Below are 25,020 nucleotides of genomic sequence, written 5' to 3'. Positions count from 1 at the left end.
ACAAATATATATATTACTTATTGTGGAATTTGACAATTATAGTCGCTCTTTTAAGAATATGTATTAAAATAAACCGATTTTATTTTGAAAAAATTCAAAAGTTTTATATATAACCAATATTTTTTGGACAACTTTTTGATAAATTATAAGAAAATAGCAATATGCAACCATTTTCCGGTTAGAAGACGACCATCTTGGATGTCAATAGAAACTCAACCCCTAGGTGGACTTGAAGTTTTTCCATGGAACTCCTCAGCTGTAGCTTTTTTTTACATCTGATCAGCTGATAGTTTCTCTACTCTCCAGCATGGATATCATGATACGAAACTGTTCTCTTTGCTTTCTGAGAGAGTTCATGAACTTTCAGTACTGCCAAAAAAACCACGAGCTCATGAGCTACTAAACAGATGACAAGCAAAATAATGGACTGCTACATAAAATCCAGGTAAAAATAACTGACAAAATCAGTTCATTATTTTTCGTAAGAAAGTTTAATGCTGAAGCAGCAATAGTTAATGTGATATTGTTAATTAAAAATATTTGTATAAGTGTTTAAATATAAAATAAAATTGAGAAGGTGGTAAAATATCTTCAAATCCCTACGGAAGCATATGTGTGTAAACTTTATTTTTTGAATTTTTTTTCCATATATGTAGATATATAAAGTTGAGTTATTTTCAAAGCTCTTATTTTCTTTTCGGTCCTTATAGTTTTAAATATTGTAATTAATTATTACTGAAAACTGGGTGTAGGATATTTTCTATATATGTAAATATGTCAATATTAGGCATTAGTTATATTTATTTATTTATTTTAAATATTTGCTGTCCACAGCTTTATTATATGTGAATGTGATATTTTGTTTATAAAATTTAAAGTTTTTTCTTATATGATGAATTTTTTATATTTTTATATTATTTGTGAATTTTGGAAATTATTGTGATTTTAATTTGTACCTATATGGGTGATATAGGCCTACGGGGGAACCGAGCACCCAAAACTAACTTCGGTAATTCGCCTTTTGTATACCTCAGCGGTTGTGTGGAAATTACAAATTCCCAAAAAATGTAATAAAAATTCCCTAACTTATTTCTTTCCACAGTGGCACCACTGTCAAATGTTATAAAAAATGTGGACTTTTACAGCGCTCTCTCGATTCAAAGAGTTTCGGATCATATTATCCATGTTGTATACAACAATGACAGATAAGATATAGACGAGCAGCTGCTTCCTATACCTGAGGCGCGCTGACCCTTCTATACCTGACTTTGAGCTCACACTTTCCAAAGGCTGTATCTCCGAAACTATTTTTCGGATCGGCTTGAAAACTTATGATACAATTTTTGAGATGCTGTAGAAATTAATGAGCCAGACAAATCGATATTTTGAACCCACGAGAACCATGTAACCCCTTAAATCAATTGTACCTATTTATTAAAGTAAAAATTATGCAACCAAGTGTAGTTTTACGATTGGGGCAGCACTTACACTTTTGACATGCGGCTTGTCAAATTGAATTTTTTACTGTATCTGACGCTTGTCCACATTGTAGTTTTCAATTGTTTTGCTTTTTCTATGATAATCTAATAATTTCACGTAAAAAGTAATATATTCAATATTATACTAAAGTGTTAGTAAAAATAGTGTCACATATACTTTAGAAAAAATATAGACATGGTGAAACTAACGCCGGAGCTTGTTAATCAGTCAATGCAATATATAAATCCATGCCGGGAGCGAGAATTGGATTTGCGCGGTTACAAAATTCCACAGATTGAAAATTTAGGAGCCACATTAGATCAATTTGATACAATAGACCTTTCCGACAATGATTTGCGTAAATTGGATGGCATACCTTTTTTGCCTCGCCTAAAATGCCTGATACTTAATAATAATCGTATCCTGCGTATTGGCGAGGGCTTACATGAAACAGTACCCAATTTAAATTCAGTTATCTTGACTGGAAATAATCTACAAGAATTAAGTGATCTGGAGCCACTTGCTTTGCTACCTCGTCTTGAAACGCTTTGCTTACTAGTAAATCCTGTTTCAACAAAACCCTATTACCGCGAGTACATGGCGTTCAAGTTTCCTCAACTGCGTCTACTAGATTTTAGGAAGATCAAACGGAAGGACCGTATTGAAGCGCAAGAATATTTCCGAACAAAACAAGGTAAAGATATGCTGAAGGAAGTGGCAAAGAAATCGAAATTAAATGCCTCAGCCGCTGCTGCTGAAGTGGGTGGTAAGTCTGGAATAAATGTAGCAGCAAGAACTGCCAATCCTGAAGACTTGCAACGTATAAGAGACGCGATAAAGCGCGCAAACTCACTACAAGAGGTGGAACGGCTATCACGTATACTTCAAAGTGGACAACTGCCCGAAAATTTTGAACTGGAATTGAGTCTAAATGGTGCGACGCTGAATGGTAACGCGACTGGTGGTAGTAATAGTGTTGAAACTATGGATTATTAAGTTAAGCCTTGCTTATAGTTGATTTAAAATAATTTTTTCTTTACAATTTTATGAAGATTTATAATAAAAAATGAATTGAAAACAAGAACAAGTTTTAAGAACTAACGGTATTTAAACGTTTTTTTTTTCATAGAAAAATTTAAACACGTATGGATAATGATACATTTAAGCAGCACATCTAATGACAAAATGCTGAGAAATGCAGAAACGTGTAAGGAACGAATCTCAGTGTATAATTAATTACATTTGTCATAAATTTTCTAATTGTATTAACTAATAGTTCTAAAATTATGATGGTCGAAAGCTATACATTTAACTGTAAGGAACTGCATAGATAGTTGGGAAGGGTCACTTTTTCACATCTGCTAAATTATTTCGCCCGCGTACTATTGGCTATTAACATGTTGCATTCACAATGGGAGAAAATTTTAATTGATATTTTCGAAAGGTATTTTGTTGAAGTGCTTAAGTCTATTGTTTTTGGGTTTAACTAATCTGCAAATCCTTAACTTTTGAAACTGCTTTATGACAGCTCCTTTTCAGCCATTATGGTATCATAATGCAGCCCAGTGTAGAAAATTATCCACGTCACAAGAAAACCGGCAAATGACGTCATAAATCCCTCTTTAACCAGCTCCCAGGCGCCACCGTAAGCCTCTTCATCAATTCCTTGGAAATTTATGGAATAAATGTACACAATGCCACAACTAATACCAGCAAATCTATAGAAACCGATGAAAAAATATTTATGAGTTTACATATGATGTCTTGTTATTAAGAGCTTCTTTACAGTACTAATCCTAGGAAGCCCTTTAATGGCACAATGCCCCATACTATGCCTAAAAGAATTCCAAATATCTGTCTCGCCCAGTAGACAACGTCTAAGAATTCATCCTTTAAATGAAAGAAATAAAAAAGGGGTGACAAAGTTCTTTCTAATTACATATTTCATTTCACCTTTATAAGCATTACCAACTTACCTTGTCTGGCCATTCGGAATTCGCTTTCAACGCCCTTGAGCAAATCTCTGAAAGATTTAATGTCTTTGGGCTACCATTACTATTGCGTTCAATTGTGTTAGTCCTTGTTGACATTTTACTAATGTGCTTAATTTAATGGAAAGCAGAATTAAAATAAATTTACTAAAGTTAATCTCGTGCAATGATTAGAGAAAAACTCCAGGGACGTATAAGTAAATTAGTAAATGTCACTTTGACATTTCGTTTCACGTGGGAACAGTTGTTGTTCTCAATATCGTTGCCGTATTAACGCAATTACTTCACTGACACCTTGAATGAATCTACTTTCCGTTATTATAATTTGAACTTTTCTTGATTTTTGCTTATATAGCGGATAATGCTATAATATAAACCGTTCTCACGACAGTCGGGTCTACGTAACCGGAACGGACCCGGGTTTATTCCGGCCAAGGACTGTCAACTCGGCAGATTTCTGCCGCTACAACAACAACAACATAAACATTTTAATTTCTTCGAAACAGTAATTTTTATAGAGATTTTCTGTATACACTTTTTTTTAGAAAAATAAGGACTATAGAACGTAGTAGAATGCCAAGAATATAATGAATATTTATATGTACGTACGCGTTTGAGTTCATATTATTATTCTATTAGCTTTATTGTACACTAAACTGGATTTATAAGATCTGCAACGATTTTTGTAACACCAAAAAAGGAAACGTCGGAGACCCTATAAAATATTTATACATATAAATGATCAGCGTAACGAGCTGAAATGATTCAGCCATGTCCGTCTATTTGTCTAACTGTTTATACATATGTATGCGAACTAATCCCACAGTTTTTGAGATATTGATCAAATATTTTGCTCAAGTCATTTTCTCATTTTATCGGAACCGTCGATATCGGAAAACTACATATAGCTGTAATACGAACTGACCGATGCAACTCAAGTCCTTTTAAGGAAAACTTTCTTATTTGGAAAGGTATCTTTACGAAATTTGTCGTAGATTATTATCCAAGGCATCGCTACAGTCTTCGAACAATTCCCACAACAGCCGGTTCTGCGATACCGGAATTGACCCGGATTTTATCCGGCCAAGGGCTGTTATTTCGACGATCTAACCCTGTTTGGATCGGTAAGTTTTAGATTAAGTTTGTCGTCATTGGAGCAACGCCTAGCAGCAGGGTTGCTCCGTATCCCCGAGGTATTCTACTGCTGCGTATGCGCAAAAAGGCTCCATCCAAATTCCACCTCGGTTAGGTGCAATACATGCAATGGATGGAGCCATCTTAAGACCTGCTCGGGCCTTAAGACACACAGGGAGTGGACCACGAGTTACGTGGCCCCATGTTGTCAACGCAATAATGCGACATCTGCCTCAACGGCCGTGCAACCTGCACCATGTTCGCGCACTGCGCTGCCACTCCGAGTGGCCAAGATAGGACCTCCACGGTCCTAAGGAGCTCACATAGACAGCATAACTCCCAATCTGACCACTTAGCGTCATAAACGCCCAGATAGTTCATGGCCTGAACCAGAAGCCACCCTGCGAGAGGACGATCCTCGTAGCGTTGGACTTGTCAAAAGCTTTTGACACAGTCAATCACGCAACGCTACTTGAGGACCTGGAACAATCAACGCTCCCTCCAGGGTTGAAGCGGTGGACCATGAACTACCTGAGCGGTCGACACTCATCCGTACTATTTCGAGGTCAAAACTCCAAACTCAGGAAAATTAAACAGGGGGTTCCGCAGGGCGGTGTCCTCTCCCCGCTACTGTTTAATTTCTACATTTCAAAACTCCCCCAGCCACCAGCGGGAATTTCAATGACCTCGTACGCACATGACTGTACGATATTGACGTCGGGCAATGGAATCGATGGCATGTGTTCAAAAGTAAACGGCTACCTCTCCGATCTTTCTCGCTTCTTTTCTGCAAGGAACCTAACACTCTCCCCCACTAAATCCACAGCGACCATCTTCACCAATTGGACGAAGGAGTACAGACTGGACCTGAACATTTCAGTCGATGGCACAAAAATTCCGACAGTAAATAACCCTAAAATTTTAGGCGTCACTTTGGACAGTCTGTGCTCTTTCACTCCTCATACGACCGCGATAACTGCCAAAGTACAGAGCCGCAACAAAATCCTCAAGTCGCTTGCCGGCAGCTCATGGGGAAAAGACAAAGAAACGTTGTTGGCAACATACAAGGCAATCGGCCGGCCGGTCCTCAATTATGCAGCCGCAATATGGTCGCCTGGATGCAGTGACACGCAGAATAAGAAGCTTCAGACTTGTCAGAACACTGCACTCCGGACTATCACGGGGTGCCTCTTGATGTCCCCAATCGAACACCTACATAGCGAGGCCCGTATGCTTCCGGTTAAGGAACATAACGAGCTCCTCTCCAAGCAGTTTCTGCTGGGATGTTTTCGCAGAAACCACCCCTGCAGACGCCTGCTTGCAGCGGAGCAGCCTCCTAGGAACATCAAGAGGTCCTTCCTTGACTACGTCGACGACATCAGACAGCACGCCGACCAGACCGGCACTGACCGCCATTCACAGTGGAGCCATTAACACCTTCACCGACTCCCTCTCAGTGAATGGCGTAATACGAGTCAAACCACCACCCATTGCAGACACAGAGCTCGAGTTGCCTCGCGAATCTAGAGTGACCCTCGCGCAACTTCGTTCTGGATACTGTAGCAGGTTAAACTCCTACCCATCCAGAATAGACCCTGACATACCAAACACATGTCCTGCATGCAATGAGTCTCCGCATGACACTAACCACCTCTTTGCATGCCCAACAAACCCCACTCATCTAACACCCCTCTCCCTATGGTCCGACCCCGTCGAAACAGCTCGCTTCCTGGGCCTTCCGTTAGATGACCTCGACGACAACGAATCTAGAATTTATCACCCAAACGGGGATTAGATAATCGTTACAACAACAACAACAACAATTTTGTTTTAAAGATCTTTTTATATGCTTTTATGTTATAAACTATGCACCTGTGAAGGGTTTTACAGTTTCAGTGTATCAGAATTCATATGCTTGGATGAATAAAACTTGGGATTGCTTTTCAGGATTTGAAAAAGAGCAACATTGTGTTTGGAAAGAAAAACACGCAGTGAAACCAAAAATACTTGAGATACGATACCGAGCGACATCGTTTTGCTTCCGAACATACATAGTTAAGTAATTTATAATTTCATACGGTTTTATGATTGATAAAGAATTAGATCCAATAAAGTTCTTACTTTTTCAAGAAAATAACTATATTTACATATTAAAATTAAACAATTCATAACTTAATGTAGCGAGATATAAATTAGTATGTGTGTGGACCTAATCCAACGACGAAGAATCAATGCAGGTATGACTTCCTAACTATTTAAGTTTATATAAAATTGATCCTTAATATTCAGTCTTATAGAAATCATAAACAGTCTGGCTAATTTTTTCTCCTATCGGTCGTTGCAAAGGTCCACACGTTATTTTGCCCAACAACAAACGAGCGTCTCTTTCATCTGTACATAATTCGTAAGCATCAAATAGTAATCGAGGTGTGGGATATACTTCGACGATCGCTAATGCTTTTTCCAGTGACAACGAATGTAATTGCAACAATTGTTGTACAAATATTTCTCTCACTGTCAGTTGTGCTCCACGTGCCGAGTCCTCGTACAAAGCTCGAAATTTTAGTAGTCCAATCATACTTGCTGAAGCACGACATGGCCGTAACTCTTCCTTGGTTGTACTAAGCAAGACCTTTTCTCTAAAACAACGTATCAACGTATTTGTTACACTTTGCAAATGCTTCATGGAACGAAAGTTGTTTTGGGTATGAGTAATTTTGAATCCCGAATGTATTTGTGTATTTACAATTGCCTGTTGCAAGGATTCCATAGGCAAGCCTAGATGTTCATTATCCCCATAATCTTCTACTAAATACATAATGTTTTGTATTCCACATTGACGCAAGCGATGTTTTTGTTCATGAAATCGACCATCCCGTATGCTTGAGGCCAAATCATCAAATCGCTTACGTTCCACAATATATGGAAGAACAAGCTCATTACCTTCTTGGTCACGAGCAATCCAAAGAAAATCACCAATTGTCAGACGTCGTACCTCATATAATACTTCAAAACTTTCCAAGTAGCTACGTGTTTGATCTAAACTACGTTTGTTTTTACCGCTTGTTTCTTGTGTATCAACAAGTAATATAATTCGAAAACTCCCTGGACTCATAATGACTTGTCGTTGGCGCTCTTCTTCTTCTGCTAATGCCTTTTGCTCCTTTTTAGTGATTTTCGGCTTTAGTTTTTTTGGAGATTGTTTCCGCTTGGTTTTTTTGATCGATTCCACAAGTTGTTTTACATCCGATTCAAATGTGTTCATAGCAGGTTCTAAAGGCGAGTTTTGTTGTTTTTCGCGGTACAAACGAAGTTCATCGTCGATAAGGTTGCAGAGTGTGCTGCCGAAACCCCTAAGGATACCACATTCCTTTCCTGAAGATAATGGAAGTGGATAGCTACGAAGAGCTATTAATGCCTCGCGAAGTTTGTACTGTGATTTCGCATTACGACGTTCCGCATCTTCTAACCACTTCTCTAACCATTTTTCAAACAGCGGATTAGGCTTTTTTAATATGATCTTTAAACGTTCTGCCATATAATTAAATTTTTACCATTTCACTGTTTACAAATAGCGGCTATTTGAAATGTTTGTATATTTTCATTACTATCAACAGTGCTGCCAAGTTAAAAAATCTCACGGAATAAATCAGCAGATTTTGACATATTGAACATGTTTCAACTTTTTTCATATTTGTTGTTGATTTTGGTTAAATAATTGAAAATGATCAAGGCATCAAATATTTTGGTTAATATTTCTCAAAATGTGAGAAGTAAGTGAAACTTCGGTATACAATCCAATTCATTTATCTTATATAAATGCTATTTGTTTATGTTTTATGTAGCTACACGCCAATTTTCTTGCACGGCGATACGGGCACTTGATCAAAAGTGGCGTGAACAAAAAGGACTGCAGGGAAATCCAAATGCCTTTGGACCGTTAACTAATTTACCTGATTATAGTTTCTTGGATGGCCGTCCAACTCCCCTCGGTGTATGTGAACAAAATCTTAAGTTACAATTGTAATTTTAATTATATTAATTTGTAATTTCGCAGTCTAACCAAAAACGGCGCTTGAAGAAACAGCAAGAGATCGCCGCTAAAATTGTGACACTAAGTGGTGAATTAGATTTCGCCAAGAAACGATATGCTCGCATACAAGCTGAAGAGGCGGCAGCGAAAGAAAATGTTATAAAGAACAAGTTAAAACCCAAGGGGCATTTGCTTCTAAAGAAAGAATAAAAATTGTGTCGTTTTGTTTTCCGCATAATTACTAGTTCGACATAATTAAAAGTCTTAAGCGCGGTAAGAAATAAAATTATAACAGGATTGCGGCTGCACTTATTTAATGTGGATTGTATGGTGTCAGTTAGAGAGCATAGCAAACTACTAGTTTCAAAACCGTTGTCACGACAGTCGGGTCTACGTACAACGATAACAACTAGTTTCAAAAAAATCTATAAACAATTACTCTGCTTAGGGGTTTCAGAAACTCTTGCTGGAGTATACCATACTATTATATAATTTACCAGTTGTAGAAGTCGGGTTTGTCTCGGGAGGCTGGGGGTGAGGGAGGTACGTGTAGGTGGTGGTTGTTGCAGCTGTAATATCCGCAGGGGCGGTTGTCGCTCTGTGGTGTTGGTTGTCGCTGCCACTTTAAAGGATTGCGGGGACAGACTCCTACAGCACGGGGCAACATACGACGCACTTCATTCACGTCTGGTGTGCAGGCTGAAACACGACGGAAAGTGACTCCAGCTAGTACAAGATATTCACTTGACTGATTCGATGTTCCGGGTTGGACTCGATAACAGCACAGTTCAGGAGGATACGGATTAACCCTGCTCCTAGTTGTTGCTCTAAGGACAACTAACTTAGATTAAAACTTACCGATCCAAACAGGGCTAAAATGCCGAACAGCAATAACACAGTAACGTAGAACCGGATGTTTCGAAAATTGGAACCTAACGAGGTACTCTTCAAGCAGTTTCTGCTGAGATGTTTTCGCAGAAACCACCCCTGCAGTCGTCTGCTTGAAGCGGAACTGCCTCCAAGAAACATCAAGAGGTCCTTTTTGATTACGTCTACGTCATTGAACAGTACACTGACCAGACTTCCGACGCAACGAGCTTCAGACATACACTGCCCGTCATTCATAGCCATCAACACCTTCACCGACTCCCTCTCAGTATTTGGAGTCAAACCACCACCCATCGCAGACGAAGCGTTCGAGTTGTTACGTGAATCTAGAGTGACCCTTGCGCAACTTCGTTCTGGATACTGTAGCAGGTTAAACTCCTACTTATCCCGAATGGACTCCAACATACTAAATATATGTCCTGCATGCAATGAGTCTTCGCATGACACTAACCACCCCTTTGCATGCCCAACAAACCTCACCCTTCTCCCTACGGTCCGACCCCGTCGAAACAACTCGGGCCTCCCGTTAGATGACCTCGACGACAACCAAACTGAAACTTACCACCCAAACGGGGATTAGATAACCATTACAACAACAACAACAAAATAGTTTACCAATATTAAGGTCAACCGATATTGTTATGGAACTCATAGCAGAGAACGTATATCATATATATATATACATATATATATCATATTTTACGTTCTCTGACATCAGTTTCTTAATTTTGACACTTATACATACTATATAACAAGGATTGATAGCAATCGATAATATACAAATAAGTCCCTTTAACGATTTTCAATTCAAGTGCGTTTTGGTTGAAGTTTTAAATTTCGGTATTATCGATATCAACTCAGGCCGTCAAAAAATTTCGGTTGAAGTATTGTCGAACTTCAACTTTATTGTGATATAACGGTTTTCAGCACTGTGCTACTTTGGTTGACTACTCAACGTGGTCATTATCCAGCAACTGTAATCGTTTGGTGTGGAGTCTCCTCTAAAGGCGTTACACCTCTTCACTTCTGTCAATAAGGGGTTAAAACTAGGGCAAAAGTGTATCATCGAATGGTTTAGCAGGCGTGAAAAATCAGTCAAGCAATACTCTCTTTGAAGCAAGCGTTGAATCTTCCATAAAGATTCTGCACCAGCACACAAGGAAAGAACCACATAACAGTGGCTTAAAAGCAATATTCCTAGTCTCATAACTGCAGAGATGAATTGTCGTCTGGACGAACAGATTTGAATCCATTAGACTACAGTTTGTAGTTAGAATTGGAGAACATAAACTGAAATACCCCACAGAAATTTAGAAAATCTTAAAACATCTTTGGTTCGAGGTTGAAAGCAAAAGGTGACCATTTCGAATTAAATAAAAATAACATTTTTAATCAAATTTAACCAAAATCAATATTCTTTCTTATTTTAACGAAAATAACTTATGAAACTGCAAAAAACATTATTTAAATACCATTTAATTCTAAATAAAATTTTGGCTTACTTGCGCAGCACATTAAATTGACCCCAACATTTCTCTCATTGTAATATAAATAAAAAAAAAAGTCCATTTTAAAATTTCTTTACCTTTTCGTGATCAATAACTGAATTAAACTGTGTTGATTTTTTGTTTAAACATTTCTAGTTGTCAGATAGTAATTAGACAAATCTTGACTTTTTTAGGTTGGCATCATCCATGAATCTTCGACTGAAATTAATTGTAGCTTGTAATACCCAAAACAGTTTGTTTATCTGAAGATGAATCACTTTAACTTCAATTAAATTGAGTGGAGTTGCAAATCGTAATAGCGGCAATAACTTTTAATTTCCGGAAGTTCAAATTTATGTATGCTCGGCTTTTAAGTCTGTATTTGGATATATGTAGGATTTTGTGTAGTTGATATAAAATCGTAATGCACATAAATATTTGTATCGCGCTTTTATAGATACGCATTTGGGGTATTAATCTTCAACGCAATATTTCTTCAAACAAATATTTGTCGAAAAAGTGTGAATTTAAATACGGAACAGTCTCTACTATATTTTTGAATATGCTCGTAAATTGGCGCATCTATTGGCATAATCATGAATATTTTTGTTTGCACAGCTAATCAAATAAGCACATATTTTAAATATTCATGGAAGAAACCAATTTATATTTGTTATTAGCACATATAATTATTGTTTAAGTACTAAGGAACGGTAGTTGTGGACGTAAGCATCTATGTATATATATCTGTTAATATTTGTTCATACATACTTAGCGGAATATATTATATATAATTTAAAGTGTTTCCTATTAAAGTTCTTCATTGGGATTTTTTATTATAATAAATAAGATATAACAGCGTATTAGGTGGAGCAAAGCAATAATCCATAGCACATTGTTTTAATAGATCTTACCATTTATCCACTAATCATTCTTTCATAACACTATTTTTTGCTTTGAAACTAAACACCTTACTAAAATGAAACCTATTCAACTGAAACATGATTGGAGGAAAGGGTTTATTTACAATTACTATAAAAAATAAAATTAAAAAAACAAAATTTCCACATTCCTGTCAATACAATACGAAATTTAATGTCCGATAAAGTTCAGTATTGCAATCTGAGATTTCAAAAAAGTTCAAAATTGAATCTTTCCTTGTATTCAGTGAATTTGGTGAAACATACATTTTGTTTTTAATCAGTATTTAATATTTTTTCCTAGCCTAAAAAGTGCAAGAAATATTTTGCATATTGTTTGACGAGAAGCTATATCAAACAACAATACGTCGTCATATCCCTATTATTACTCAATTTATCATTTGCACGGACAGACGGGCGAAAAATCTAATTTTTGGTGTTGAATTAGGGAAACAAAAAACTATTAACGTCGTCGTCCTCCCATTCACCAATTATATACAATTTTCGTACTTTTATCCTGGTACTGAAAATTATTAAAAATCCGTCCAGTACTTCTACTACACAGTACACATGTATGTAACGACTGTTTTTTTAAACGTGTGGTTTTCAATGAGGCTGGTCTTTTTGGCAGGTGTTACTTGATTTATACTCAATTTGGTTTGTCATTTCATAATGAACAGACTTACTCCGCAGAGTCGGTAATACGAGCAACCTCTTTTCGCACCACGTTTACTCTAGCGAATAATGTATTGTACATCCTGAGAGACGCCGCACAGTGCACATCGAAAACCCTATTGCTGCTGTGCAGAAGAGTATCAAAGTATCAAAACGAGATGACCACCGATCCCGAATTTCACAAGAAAAATTTCTTCAGCGATGAAGTTCACTTTTTTTTAAATGGGTACGTTAATAAACCAAATTGACGCATTTGGAGTGATGATACACAATCTATTGTTGTGACGCTATTGCATCATGAAAAAGTCATTGTTTGGTGTGATCTATGGGCAAAGACAATGATTGGGCCATATGGTTCTAACAAGACTGCATTATGTACATGCCATACAGCCAACGAAACAATCAATTTATTGTAGGAAACATTATCCCGCGTCGTGGGCCTGTGGCGTGGCGTCCAAGATCGTGCGATTTAACATTTTGTGGACTATTTTTTGTGGGATTATGTGAAGTCGTTTGTCTACGCAGACGAGCCCAAAACGACTGACGCCTTTGAAGAGAATATTCTGCGCGTTATTGCTGAAATAAGGCCCCAATTGCAACAAAAAGAGGTCTAAAATTGGATTATCTGCTGAATTTTATTTGAGTCAGACGCGGTCACTTGCCCGAATTAATTTTTAAAATATAATGGCAAACCCTTATCTTCATAATAAAGTTAAATTCTTGATAACATTAAATAATATGCGTTTTATTTCTTCTTAAATATCACATGTATAAAAAAACACCCCTAATAATATTTTTTCACAAGAACTACTGAAACTTGGTCAAGGAAAATTTTCTTCTCTAAACTTTATAAGCGATTTATAATAATTTTCGATTTACTTATTGGTTTTATACTGAAAATATTGATCAATGGGTGTGTTAAATTACCTTTTCTAAAAAGCAAATAAGGAAGGACTAAGTTCGGGTGCAACCGAACATTTTATACTCTTGCAACTTGCAAGGATCAAAGCCGGGGAAGTATCTTCAGGTGTTGGGAAAGCTTTATATTAAATCGTGAAAAGTTACGATAAATTTCGTATTTTATTAAGTTATATTATAGGTCATAGACTCAATTAGTTTTAAATCTGGATTTTACTTCCCGTCAGCGCAAATTATATTAAAATCATCCTCAAATGAGATATACTTAACATTAACTTAACCGGTGAGGTTAAATTTAATATTTGATGTGCAAAACGTCAACCAGAAGGCAAGGTCTAGACCAACTCCACTCATGTTCATCGCTAAACAATGAACATAATACGGTTTGTTAGAATAACGAAAATTATTATATTATGTGTAGTATAAAATAATTTCATATATTTTCGGCATTAAACTAAAGTGTATCCTCCCTTAACTTCAATATACTTATTCCAATAATCCTCTAATCATTTTCTGCCATCCCTATAATGACTTTCCGCAGGCTCTGCAAAATACCCGTCTATGGCAGTAATAGTTTCTTCATTCGACGAATAATGCTTTCCACGAAAGAATTGTTTCAGGTTTCTGAAGAGGCAGTAGTCGCTGGGAGCCAAATCTGGTGAATACGGTGGATCAAGCAACTCGTACTTTAATTCGTTGAATTTTGTCATTGTAACACCCTTGTTAGCAGGTGCATTATCTTGATGAAACATTATTTTTTTGTGCTGCAAACCAGGTCCATCCTGACGAATTTTTCTATCCAGTTGATCTAAAAGACTGCAATCATATTCAGAATTGATTGTTTTACCTTTTTGAAGACAGTGAATCAACAAAATTCCTCTTGCATCCTAAACATCTAATGTCATAACCTTCTTAGCTGATCGTTTTACTCTCTCGTTCACTTTACCTGCTTCAGTCTACTGTAAACGGTCTTGTTTTAATTTAGAATCATGGTCATGGCTTCATCCATAGTTATAAAATGACGCAAGAACTCGGTTTTATTCTGCTTAAAATTCTCCATGTAAAATATGAAGTACGCGTTCGTCTGAGATGCCTATGCATTAGCAATTTCACGCTTAGTCAAACTTGGATTTTTACTAACAATTTTATGAACTTGTTCAATGATTTCTGGAGTGGTTGCGGTTTTGGTAGTCCTTCGCGTGAGTCGTCTTTAAGCCTAGTACGACCACGTTTAAATTCACCATCTTAAAATTCAACGGTGCAAATTAAAGGTGAGGACTCCTAATACACTTCGAATAATTGTCCATAAATTTGCTTTGGTTTTAAACCAAACAAAACAGCGAATCTAATCACTGCGCGATATTAAATTTTTCCACATTAAAAAAATACTTTGACATGTCAACTTCAAATGGCCTGTAAACAAAGAATTAATTGACAGAATGACTTGTAACTTTGCATGTGTTTTCACGACAGATGTACCAACTTGTTAATAAAATATTTCTTGGTGAGACCAACCAACTTTTTTAACCTACGTTTAGTTAATTTTGCTTACTATCTCTTATCTTTCGATCTTGTTTTGACTTTTTAATCATGTACTTTGAAACTTCCGAGTTTTTACCCGATTTTATCCATTTTATGCACACAGATGCACTGTTAGAAGAAAAATACGCTAACTCAATTTAATAAGATATGTTAACTTACGTATTTGCCGATATATGGAGTATAAAGATTTCTCTCCGATTTTCTATAATATACCTATCTCACAGATTGAGCGATATTTTCGATAAAACGTTAGCAATAGGGACTGGTGTCAACATATTCGGTACCTAGGAGCTTGAATGGCATCGGTTCGATTTGGAAATTTTTTGGTCATAAAGTGGCATATTAGTGCAAAGTCTTTTCCCGTTATATTCATTGGTGCTTGATTTGTATACTGGAAAGTGAAAGAATCAAATGGAATTTAAAATTGTATTATATGGGAAGAAAGCGTGGCTGTAGTCCGATGTTGCCCATTTTCGCACTGTAATATCAGAATAATGTTACCTACCGAATTTACTTAAAATCAGTCGATGTAGGCGGTGCCACGCCCAAAGTCCGTCAAATTTTGACACCGACTCTAATAAAGCCCTCTTCTACCATCTCGGGTGTAAGATTTTATGTCTTTGACGCATTTATTTATAGATTTATCGACCTTTCGGTAGTTTTTAACAAAACCGTTATATAGGGAGTAAGCGGGGTTATCATCCGATTTTACTCATTTTCACACAGTCGATAGGGGTACTAAAAATATTTATATGAACACTAAACCTATTAGAGGCTGGGGCTTCGCCCACTTTTTCAAAAAATTTTAAACTGCAGATGCTCCCCGTAATGTGATTCGTCACACCACATAGCAGCTTTGTATCTTTTTGTGGAGCTAATTATTGGTTTTCGATTAATGGCGTTTTGTGGGCGTAGATATGATACGATTACGCCCATATACAATATCAGCCGTCTTACGGTGACGACATGTGTACCAAGTTTCATCAAGATACCTCAATTTTTACTCAAGTTACAGTCACCCGGATTTCAACTCGTCTCTTCATCCTGATTATTATACACATTCATGACCCGCTTATTTTGAATGTGGTTTAAGTCCATTTTATTAAGTTTTTTTATGGCTTTGTGACTTTAAACATGTTAGAATAGGTATATAACGTAATACGTTTTGTAAAATGGACTTAAACCACTTTCAAAATTAATAAAATGACTTTTTTGTTTGTGAGAAGGAACAAATCCACTTTGTGTTCGTTGTTTAATATTATTATTGGTTAATTTTTTCACATAACCCTATATCTAACTCAATTAGCTTTATGTGATACAAACAACCGTTAGGTGACAAAACTGTTAAGCTCTGTAGCAACATGTTGCATGAGTATAAACATACGAAACGGGAAAAAACTTTAACTCCTACATAATACATACATATGTATATCTAAATCTAAATGTTTATGTATAACTAAATCTGAAAACCTAAACGCCCAATGGCTTGGATCCAACTGAAAACATTTTGATAGTTCTTTCAAGCCACATAGTTTGACGTAAATAATCTTCAAGTCGAATTAAGGAAAAATATATTTTATGAAGAACTTTATTTTGATTTTGATCGGTCAGCAGTATGGCAGTTATATGTTATAGTGGTCCGATTTCAGCGGTTTTGACAAAAAAGGCCAAATATACAATAATTGTAACTGATTCGGAAAGAGGGTGTTTTAAAAAAATTACCGTTATGTGGGGGAGCATTATGGTACAGCAGGTGTTGATGAAAATGCTTAGTTGATGTGGTCATCAGAAATATCGATGTAACGTTGGGGCTCAAGACATTGAATACTACTACATGATATCATATTATGTACTTATATTTGTCATTATAAAGCCGATTTAAAGAACATAAATTCGATTATAATAATAGATAATTCTTTAGACATTATTTTTGAAACATGATTTTGTTGAGGAAAACTGAGCAAAACTCTAAGAATTTTACGAACAATTCTTCTATTGTTCTATTAGTTAACAATTTTTTCGTCAACATCGCTATTAGTTCATTTATGGGATTTGCTTCGATATTTCTAATGTGCAGTACCGTAAATGTATGAGGATCATACAACTGAGCTCTAATCGTGATAAATTTCCGTTATTTACATATAATTTTTCCACACATAACATATTGTATAACAACAAACAATATAATTTTATGTAAACTGAGCATTAAAGTGTTAAAAACGAAATAAATTAATTAAAGTTCGTGATGGCGCTTGATTCCAAATCCAAATGTTTCCACGTTTGACAGGTGGAAGCATTCATATATTTGATTGTGGTAATTACACTGAAATGAAACATGTACACTTATGATTCACATTCCCGTTCTGAAAGGTGTGAATGAAGGTGTTCGCAAATGTCGCAAAATTTTACGCAAAACTCGTAGGATTTTTTTAAATTTTCCTGTTTTTTTTATGTGTGTTTCTAAACCAAATGATAAATGCGATATTCGGTGAGTATATAAGTTCTGTTAAATGCTGAACTCAAGAGAAGCAGGAATTGACATACCTTGAAAGAAGAATTCTAGAGTGTGTAACAAATAAGAATTATTTGGTGAAAAATGAATTACTTGGTGAGTTTAAATAACAAGTGATGAAAACCGAAATAATTTTATAAAAAAATTTATTTGAAATTTAATTAAATTTAGAAGGTAACAAATGTTAAAAATAATTTTCTGCTGAACCTTACAGCGCTTGGCTACCATGAACTGTTTCATCATCATGTTAGTTGTGATGGAATTCACTCTCAGCTGCGCTCAATTATTTTATGCTTTCGATAACTTCGATAGTGACAATAATGATTTGGACAGACATTTACCTGCTGGTTACTATTACATAAATGATGGTCGTATCATTCTCATAAGTAGCGACATATGACGTAAAGATTACGTCTACAAGTATTACTCACCGGTTGTGCGAGTCAAACATCAAAAGACGAAAGAAGAAGTTATTTGTACCAAACTTATTTGGTTAAATGAATGAAGAACGGAACGCGCGATGCTGAGAATACAGATTGATCTCTCTAAACTAAAATTTGTGTATTTTAAAACTATATAAATTGTACATACAAGCATAAATGTTTAACATAGTATATCAGTATAAGTCTAAATTTAGTAAAGAAAAACTTAGAAATAAATGTAAGAAAAACTATATATTTTGCTTTTAGTAAGCAGATTTAAAAGTTCGCTAGTTTCTATTAGAAAACACTGCTATAATTGAATACATGTGTTTTGAAGTTTGACCTAACCTTAAAAAGTGTGGGACAATTTTGAAAAGAAATTGATTAAAAAGAAATTGAATTTTTAATGAAACAACATTGATGAAAAATATGCTGCTAATACAAATAAATGAGCATCAAAGAGAATAAACGAGGTGGACGTTCATAACAAATGTTTAGGGACCCCAAAAGTCCACAAAATGATTTTGGATGATAGTAAAATGAAGTTTTTATTGATAGCTGACACTCTGAAGGTATCAAACGAATGCGTGGAACTTATCGTTCTTGAATATTTGGGTGAGTCCTGCGAGAGCGCAAACCAATAACTCATTGATGATACTTCGATATGAGACAATGGATGAAACATGGATTCATAATTACGTGTTTTTCCTTGTTCAGCCACAAGAAAATCCCAGCTGTACAATTTAGTGGCAGTGAAGAAGTAATCATCCAGACTGAGGTCAACTTTCAAGCAAAAGCCCAATGGTGTTACAAAAATAGTATCGAAAAGTTGGAAGAATACTATAATCGGTATCGTTCTGATGGTCGAGGTGGCTCTAGGACTTTGGAAATGATAGATAGGATTCGAAAAATTTTTGTTATTTGGAGATAATTCTGTACCAGCAGTTGTTGATTAAAATATGGAATAACACTATTATATTATTTTTCTGATATAGAGGAACATTTTCTTCTCTAAAGTTGAATAATATGGAAAAATAGTTTGAAAACAGTAGTTAAATATAATTATTATGATTTTCAAATATATTTGGAGAAACGTAATAAACAATATTAAAATTTTACGGTATTGCGCTAAAGATGACATGATATGATTGAAACTTGCCACAAGTTGATAAGACAGTAGATCGTAGTCAAAAAAGCTGAAGGAATTTCATTTCATAGACTTAGTTTGGCTGTTTACGCAGCTTGAGATGTATTTGGTATAAAGAATGCATTAAGAACTATCGAGGCAGTTGAACTCTTGTATCATTTTTTATGGTATACTCGTATTCCTCATTTACAAATGCGATTTGAATAACGTAAATCAATTTTTCAGAGCTTTGAACCATTATTCTTCAAACATGATTTCGATGAGGAAAAGTATGCAAAATTTATGACAAATTTTGTATGGTTCTTAGCCATTGTTTATTTGTGAAGTCAAAATGAGGAGAAAACGAATCTGCAGTCGAAATATCTGCATCAGAGCCAGGGGTATGGAAGGCACTTAAACTGAAAAACGATTTTTTTTTTCATTTAATGAAGTGGTTGAATTTCACCAAGTACCAATTACTTAACCCACCCGTCTAAGACGGAATAATCAATGAAATAATAGGTGATTATTCTGCAGACTTAAACATAATCAAATAATGGTAATAATTAATTACCAACTAACTGTACCTCACCAAGTATTTACGCGTGTCTGTTATTTAACTACCATACTATTACTAATAATAATAAAGTCATGAAATCTGAATTTAGCTTTAAATGAAGTTATAAATCAATGTGTTACTATAAATAAAAATATCAGAATGCAAGTGAAGCGTCACGAAACCAGAAACTCAGGACCGACATCATATCGAACGAAGTAATAATAAATATTGGCGATATCACACGCAGGCACAGTTACCGGTATTGGACTGCATATACTCGTAGTATAGATGTAATGCTCACGGTGGCTTCAAATATACTGATTTTTATGAAAAACTCAATACTAAGTTATAGTCTTTATGGGCTTTTACAGCAAATAGCAAATAGCGATTCATTCTAATTTTGATACACAGGCATACTATTATAAGAAAAGTATTTTCTCCAAATATAATATATCTCACAGATTGAGCGATATTTTCGATAAAACGTTCGCAATAAGGATTGGGGTCAATATATTCGGTACCTAAGAGCTTGAATGTTTTTGGTCCGATTTGGACAATTTTTAGTCATAAGGTGGCATACTTCAAGGACACTATTCGTGCAAAGTTTTATTCATTGCTGCTTGATTTATATACTAGAAAGTGAAAGAATCAGTTGGAATTTAAAATTTTGTTATATAATATATATATATATATACCATATTCATATTTTTGACATATTCGACAAATTAAAGTTACATATTTTAGCTTTATATTGAGTCTGGGCTTTTTAATAAGAGTGATATGATTTAAAAAAACACACTAATTATTAAGGAAATGCAAATGTTTTTTATTTTTTGTAAAGTACAATCGATAAAATTAAGTTCTGAATATAACATCATTCCACGACTTCTTTTGCCGGAACTATGTCATGTTCAATATTGACTTCGAATTTCCAAACATTTCTCGCTATAATTCGGTTGTTGCAAGTGCTGTTTGGCACGTAGCCCCATATTGTTGGAACCAGATGTTGCCAAGATCAACTTCTTCCAATTGCGGCCAAAAAAGTTGGTTATCATCGATCTATACCGCTTGCTTGCTTCATTTCGAAAGAAGTACGGACCGATGATTACTCCAGACCAAAAACCACACCAAACTGTTAATTTAGGTGAATGTAATGGTTGTTCATGAGTTTTTTCGCACCAGAATCGACAGTTTTGTTTATTTACCGCACCACTCAGATGAAAGTGAGCATCATCGGAGAAGATGAAAAATAGTTATCGTTTTCAAGTTGTTCCAAGGCAAAATCAGCAAATTCACGACGTTTATGGTGGTCTTCAGCAACACTTGCCTGAACGGCAGCAATATTTTCACTACTTCGAGCGGTTTTTTGTCTTATTGGCACTGGAACATTATGTACGCTTGAAATTTTCAACAATTCGACGAATAGCACACAGCACAGGTGGACAATTATTACGAACATAAAATGGCAAAAGCGCACAAAATGTTACAATTGGAGAACTATTATTTTTATACTCTCGCGACCTGTTGCTACAGAGTATAATAGTTTTGTTCACCTAACGGTTGTTTGTATCACCTAAAACTAATCGAGTTAGATATAGGGTTATGTATATATAAATGATCAGGATGAAGAGACGAGTTGAAATCCGGGTGACTGTCTGTCCGTCTGTCCGTCCGTCCGTGTGTACAAGCTGTAACTTGAGTAAAAATTGAGATATCTTTATGAAACTTGGTACACATGTCTTTTATTACCGTGAGACGGTTGGTATTGCAGATGAGCGTAATCGGACCACTGCCACGCCCACAAAACGCCATTATTCAAAAACAAATAAATTGCTATAACTAAGCTCCTCAGGTATACAGGATCACAATAGGGAGGGGCTTCTGCAGTTAAAATTTTTTTTTAAAGTGGGCGTGGTCCCGCCCCTAATAGGTTTAATGTGCATATCTCCTAAACCGCTAATGCTATAATAAATGGGTGAAATCGGGTGGCAACTCCGCCCACTCCCCATGTAACTGTTAAAAACTACTAAAAGCGCGATAAACCAAGTACTAAACACGCCAGAGACATTCAATTTTATCGATGGGTTGGTATGAGATGACTTTATAGGAACCGCGGCACCGCCCACTTTTAGGTGAAAACTCATATCTTGGGATCTGCTTAACTGATTTCAACCAAATTCGGTGCATAACGTTCTTTTCAGATTTCTATGTTATAGTGCGAAAATGGACGAAATCGGACAACAACCACGCCTTTTCCCATATAATACCATTTTCAATTCCATCTGATTCTTTCACTTTCCAGTATGCATATCAAGCAACATTAAACATTACTAAATACAATGAAAAAAATTACAGATCATAACATATTAAAAATGAAAGAAACGACTTAGAAATCATATCATCCCTATTGGAAAACTTGATATATTCGTGCGGTTTTATTTTTTAAAGAATTTGAATTGAATGTTTATTTAAGAAAAATATATACAATAGTATTATTGAATGCATTGCCCATCTCAAGCTATATCATTTTCCTATCTTTCTGGCAATTTTTGGAGTCCATCCCAAAAGAGCTTGGCGGCCAAGAATGAATCAAGACAATTCTTGATACCCTGTTCTGAAGTGTACCGTAGAGGAATACACATCCAACGGAACAAAGGGTAGTGGGAAAGGGCCAAGTTTGGGCTATAAGGCAGGTGAGATAAAACTTCCCAACCGCTGATTTCGAAATAGCTTTTAATCGGTTTTGGAATAAGCGAGCGTTGTCATGGTTCTCGTGTCTAATCGCGATTCCGGGCGTTACTCTGTAATAGTTCGCTTCAATTTAATGAGTTGTTGTCGGTAGCATGTCTTATTATGTTAATGTCATAATACAATACGCGTTTCTGACCCCACTCAATACAGAGCTTTACCTTCGCGTGATAGATATTCGGCTTTGCAGTTGATTATACTGGTTGGTCAGGTTTCTCATTTTACTTTTTTCCTTATGTGGTTGTCGTATTGGACCTTTTGTCATCATCAGTCACAAACCAATGCGAATTTATTTGTAGCGGTTAAACAGCATTTCTGAAATGTATAGTTGTCTTTTCACGTCTCTTGGCTTCAACTCATTTCATTGCTTTTGATTATAACCGTTAGCTTTTAAATGTTTTGGAATGGTTCTGCGAGCTTTTCTTGTGTTTATTTATCGATATAATGCTTCCAAATTATCATCTGCAAACTTTTTATGGCCATTCAGGACGTTCTTCGTCTTTCAAGCTGAAATCACCACATTTAAACCGTTAAAACCGCTTTTTCATTCACCATAAACTCTATTAAAATACGATGCTTTTCGGCTAAGGTTTTCTTTATATTAAAGTATTGAATAAGAACTCCCTGAAAAAGCAATTATTCAGGCACAAAGTTTTACATATTCTATCACTTTCTAAGGCAAGTTCGAAACATTAGAACAATGGAATAAAAATCAAATTACGCCTTCTCTTGACAAACATAACTTAATTCAGTATTTTTGACGAATTACGAAAGTTGCCTTTAATCTTCCTATTCACTCATTTTCATTAAAGCATTTCGAGTAAATAAATTATAAGACATATGTCATGCAAAATTTCGGGGCTAAACAATTTTAAATAATGCTCTTTGTATTGAATAAAACCTCAAACCTCCAATTCACATACAAACTTACATACCAGGTTGCAGAATTAGCGAGAATAATGAGAGCATTTCTCACCTCTGCGAGTATTCGCGGCACTTACTTCCGCATATACATACCTATATATATCGCCATGATGTTAACTGGCGATAAATATATATATGCATGCCATTAATAACAAACAGCATATCCGACATATCCGCAATGTTCTAAACCAGCAACCAAATGGGAAGGATGAGCAAAATTTAATCGAATAACACTTTCCAAAGGCAATTGAAGGCAAATATGAGACGAATTGTAAGTGGAAATGCGAAGCAATTGAAATAATTAATACAAATTTAAATATAATATAATTTATTTTAGATACTGAACGCTTGGAGTCTGTTTCTTTTATTAAACGTTCTTAATGCCAAATTATCAATTTACGTTGCTGTCGCAACTCCACCTCCCGAGAGTCAAACCATTAAAGAGATACACAACAGATCAGAACAAATAGACATGGTAAAATTTTTTAATATGGAACAGCAAATAAATTTTGACAGATTGGAAGCTCTTCATACTGCTCAAAACAATGTACGAGCTAAGCGAAATGATGTTGCACACAACAAAAGCACTTCTACGAAAATTAGAAAAGATCAGTCAAAACGGCGTCGTAAGACCTTTTTTGTGCCGGTTATATGTGGCTAATGTTTTAATGGGTTTATTTGTAGTTTAATCGAAAGCTAAGGTTTATTTAATGGAATTCGGCAGCAGTAAACGATCTGTTTAAATTCTCAAAAATGTCTGTAATTAAAATAATAAAAATGATATATACTTTTATGAAAAATCCATATTTATTGTATATAAATTTAAATATTGTAAAAGTTAATGTTTTGTTTTGATTTCTTAAGAATTTAAATTAGGTTTACCGTTCACTATTCTACTTTCAAAATAATTGTGAAACTTTATAACGGTATTGCTACATAGGTATGTATGTACTTGAACATAGGTCTTGAAAAATTTGAAAACACTTGGTTTTAAAAAGATGTGACGTTTGAAGTACATTTTAATATTCCAAGTATATAAAATTTTGGGGGTTTAAATCATAAAATGCTTCTAACTTAGAAGTAATATTAAAATCTTATATAGATTATAACAAACACTATAAATAATAAGGTACGAAGGGCCAAGTTCAGGTGTAACGGAAGATTTTGCATGAATCAAGTTGGGAAAATGCTTTCAAGTTTTGGCAATATAGTGGTCCGATCTGAACAATTCGTTCGGAGATTGTAGCGTTGCTTCGAACAGTAATCGGTGCCCACTTTCGTGAGGATGTCTTGTCAAATAAAAAGTGTTTCAATTGAAGGTGAATTTGTATGGCTGCTATGGCCTATAGTATTTCGATATAGGCGGTTCCGACAAATACGCACCAAAAAAGGGCAAGTGAAAAATTGCAAATGACAATCTCAAAAACCTTGCGTATATATAGACGGTATGTACAAGGAGGTGGCAAAAGGATTCCTCCTCGGCAAATTTAGGCGATATAGCTGTAGTGGTTTCTGAGGTATGTACATTAATAGCGAGCGTGGCCATGCCTACTTTTTGAAAATTTTCAGATGTTCATCATTTTTACAATCCCCTGTAAGAAATTACAGTTTTGTGTTTTAATTTGGAGCTTAGTTATGGCACTTTATTAGGTTTCGATTAAG

At 35.5% G+C, this 25,020-nt stretch overlaps 4 protein-coding genes across 4 annotated transcripts; 2 read left to right on the top strand and 2 right to left on the bottom strand.

Annotated features, from left to right (window-relative positions):
* The first annotated feature begins 1,516 nt into the window (after positions 1 to 1,516).
* Positions 1,517 to 2,585, top strand: U2A (small nuclear ribonucleoprotein polypeptide A'-like U2A). The gene has a single exon (XM_014232063.3). It carries the CDS (start codon positions 1,675 to 1,677, stop codon positions 2,473 to 2,475), a length of 801 nt encoding a protein of 266 aa, XP_014087538.2. The 5' UTR covers positions 1,517 to 1,674; the 3' UTR covers positions 2,476 to 2,585.
* On the bottom strand, positions 2,568 to 3,682 carry LOC106615734 (GEL complex subunit OPTI). Its single transcript, XM_014232064.3, has 3 exons — positions 3,456 to 3,682; positions 3,266 to 3,369; positions 2,568 to 3,197 (listed from the first exon to the last, which is right to left on the bottom strand). Exons 1-3 carry the CDS (start codon positions 3,567 to 3,569, stop codon positions 2,999 to 3,001), a joined length of 417 nt encoding a protein of 138 aa, XP_014087539.1. The 5' UTR covers positions 3,570 to 3,682; the 3' UTR covers positions 2,568 to 2,998.
* A 3,036-nt stretch (positions 3,683 to 6,718) lies between these two features.
* On the bottom strand, positions 6,719 to 8,236 carry mus81 (mus81 structure-specific endonuclease subunit). Its single transcript, XM_014232044.3, has one exon. It carries the CDS (start codon positions 8,140 to 8,142, stop codon positions 6,883 to 6,885), a length of 1,260 nt encoding a protein of 419 aa, XP_014087519.2. The 5' UTR covers positions 8,143 to 8,236; the 3' UTR covers positions 6,719 to 6,882.
* Positions 8,237 to 8,240: 4 nt separating this feature from the next.
* Positions 8,241 to 8,934, top strand: mRpL52 (mitochondrial ribosomal protein L52). The gene is made up of 3 exons (XM_014232050.3): positions 8,241 to 8,377; positions 8,450 to 8,598; positions 8,662 to 8,934. The coding sequence occupies exons 1-3, from the start codon at positions 8,329 to 8,331 to the stop codon at positions 8,845 to 8,847; spliced, it is 384 nt and encodes a 127-aa protein (XP_014087525.1). The 5' UTR covers positions 8,241 to 8,328; the 3' UTR covers positions 8,848 to 8,934.
* The last annotated feature ends 16,086 nt before the right edge of the window (positions 8,935 to 25,020 follow it).

This window comes from Bactrocera oleae, chromosome 4 (genome assembly GCF_042242935.1).
Source record: "Bactrocera oleae isolate idBacOlea1 chromosome 4, idBacOlea1, whole genome shotgun sequence".
NCBI lineage: Eukaryota > Metazoa > Arthropoda > Insecta > Diptera > Tephritidae > Bactrocera > Bactrocera oleae.
Note: the sequence above shows the minus strand (reverse complement) of the source record. Positions and strands in the feature narration are given on the sequence as shown.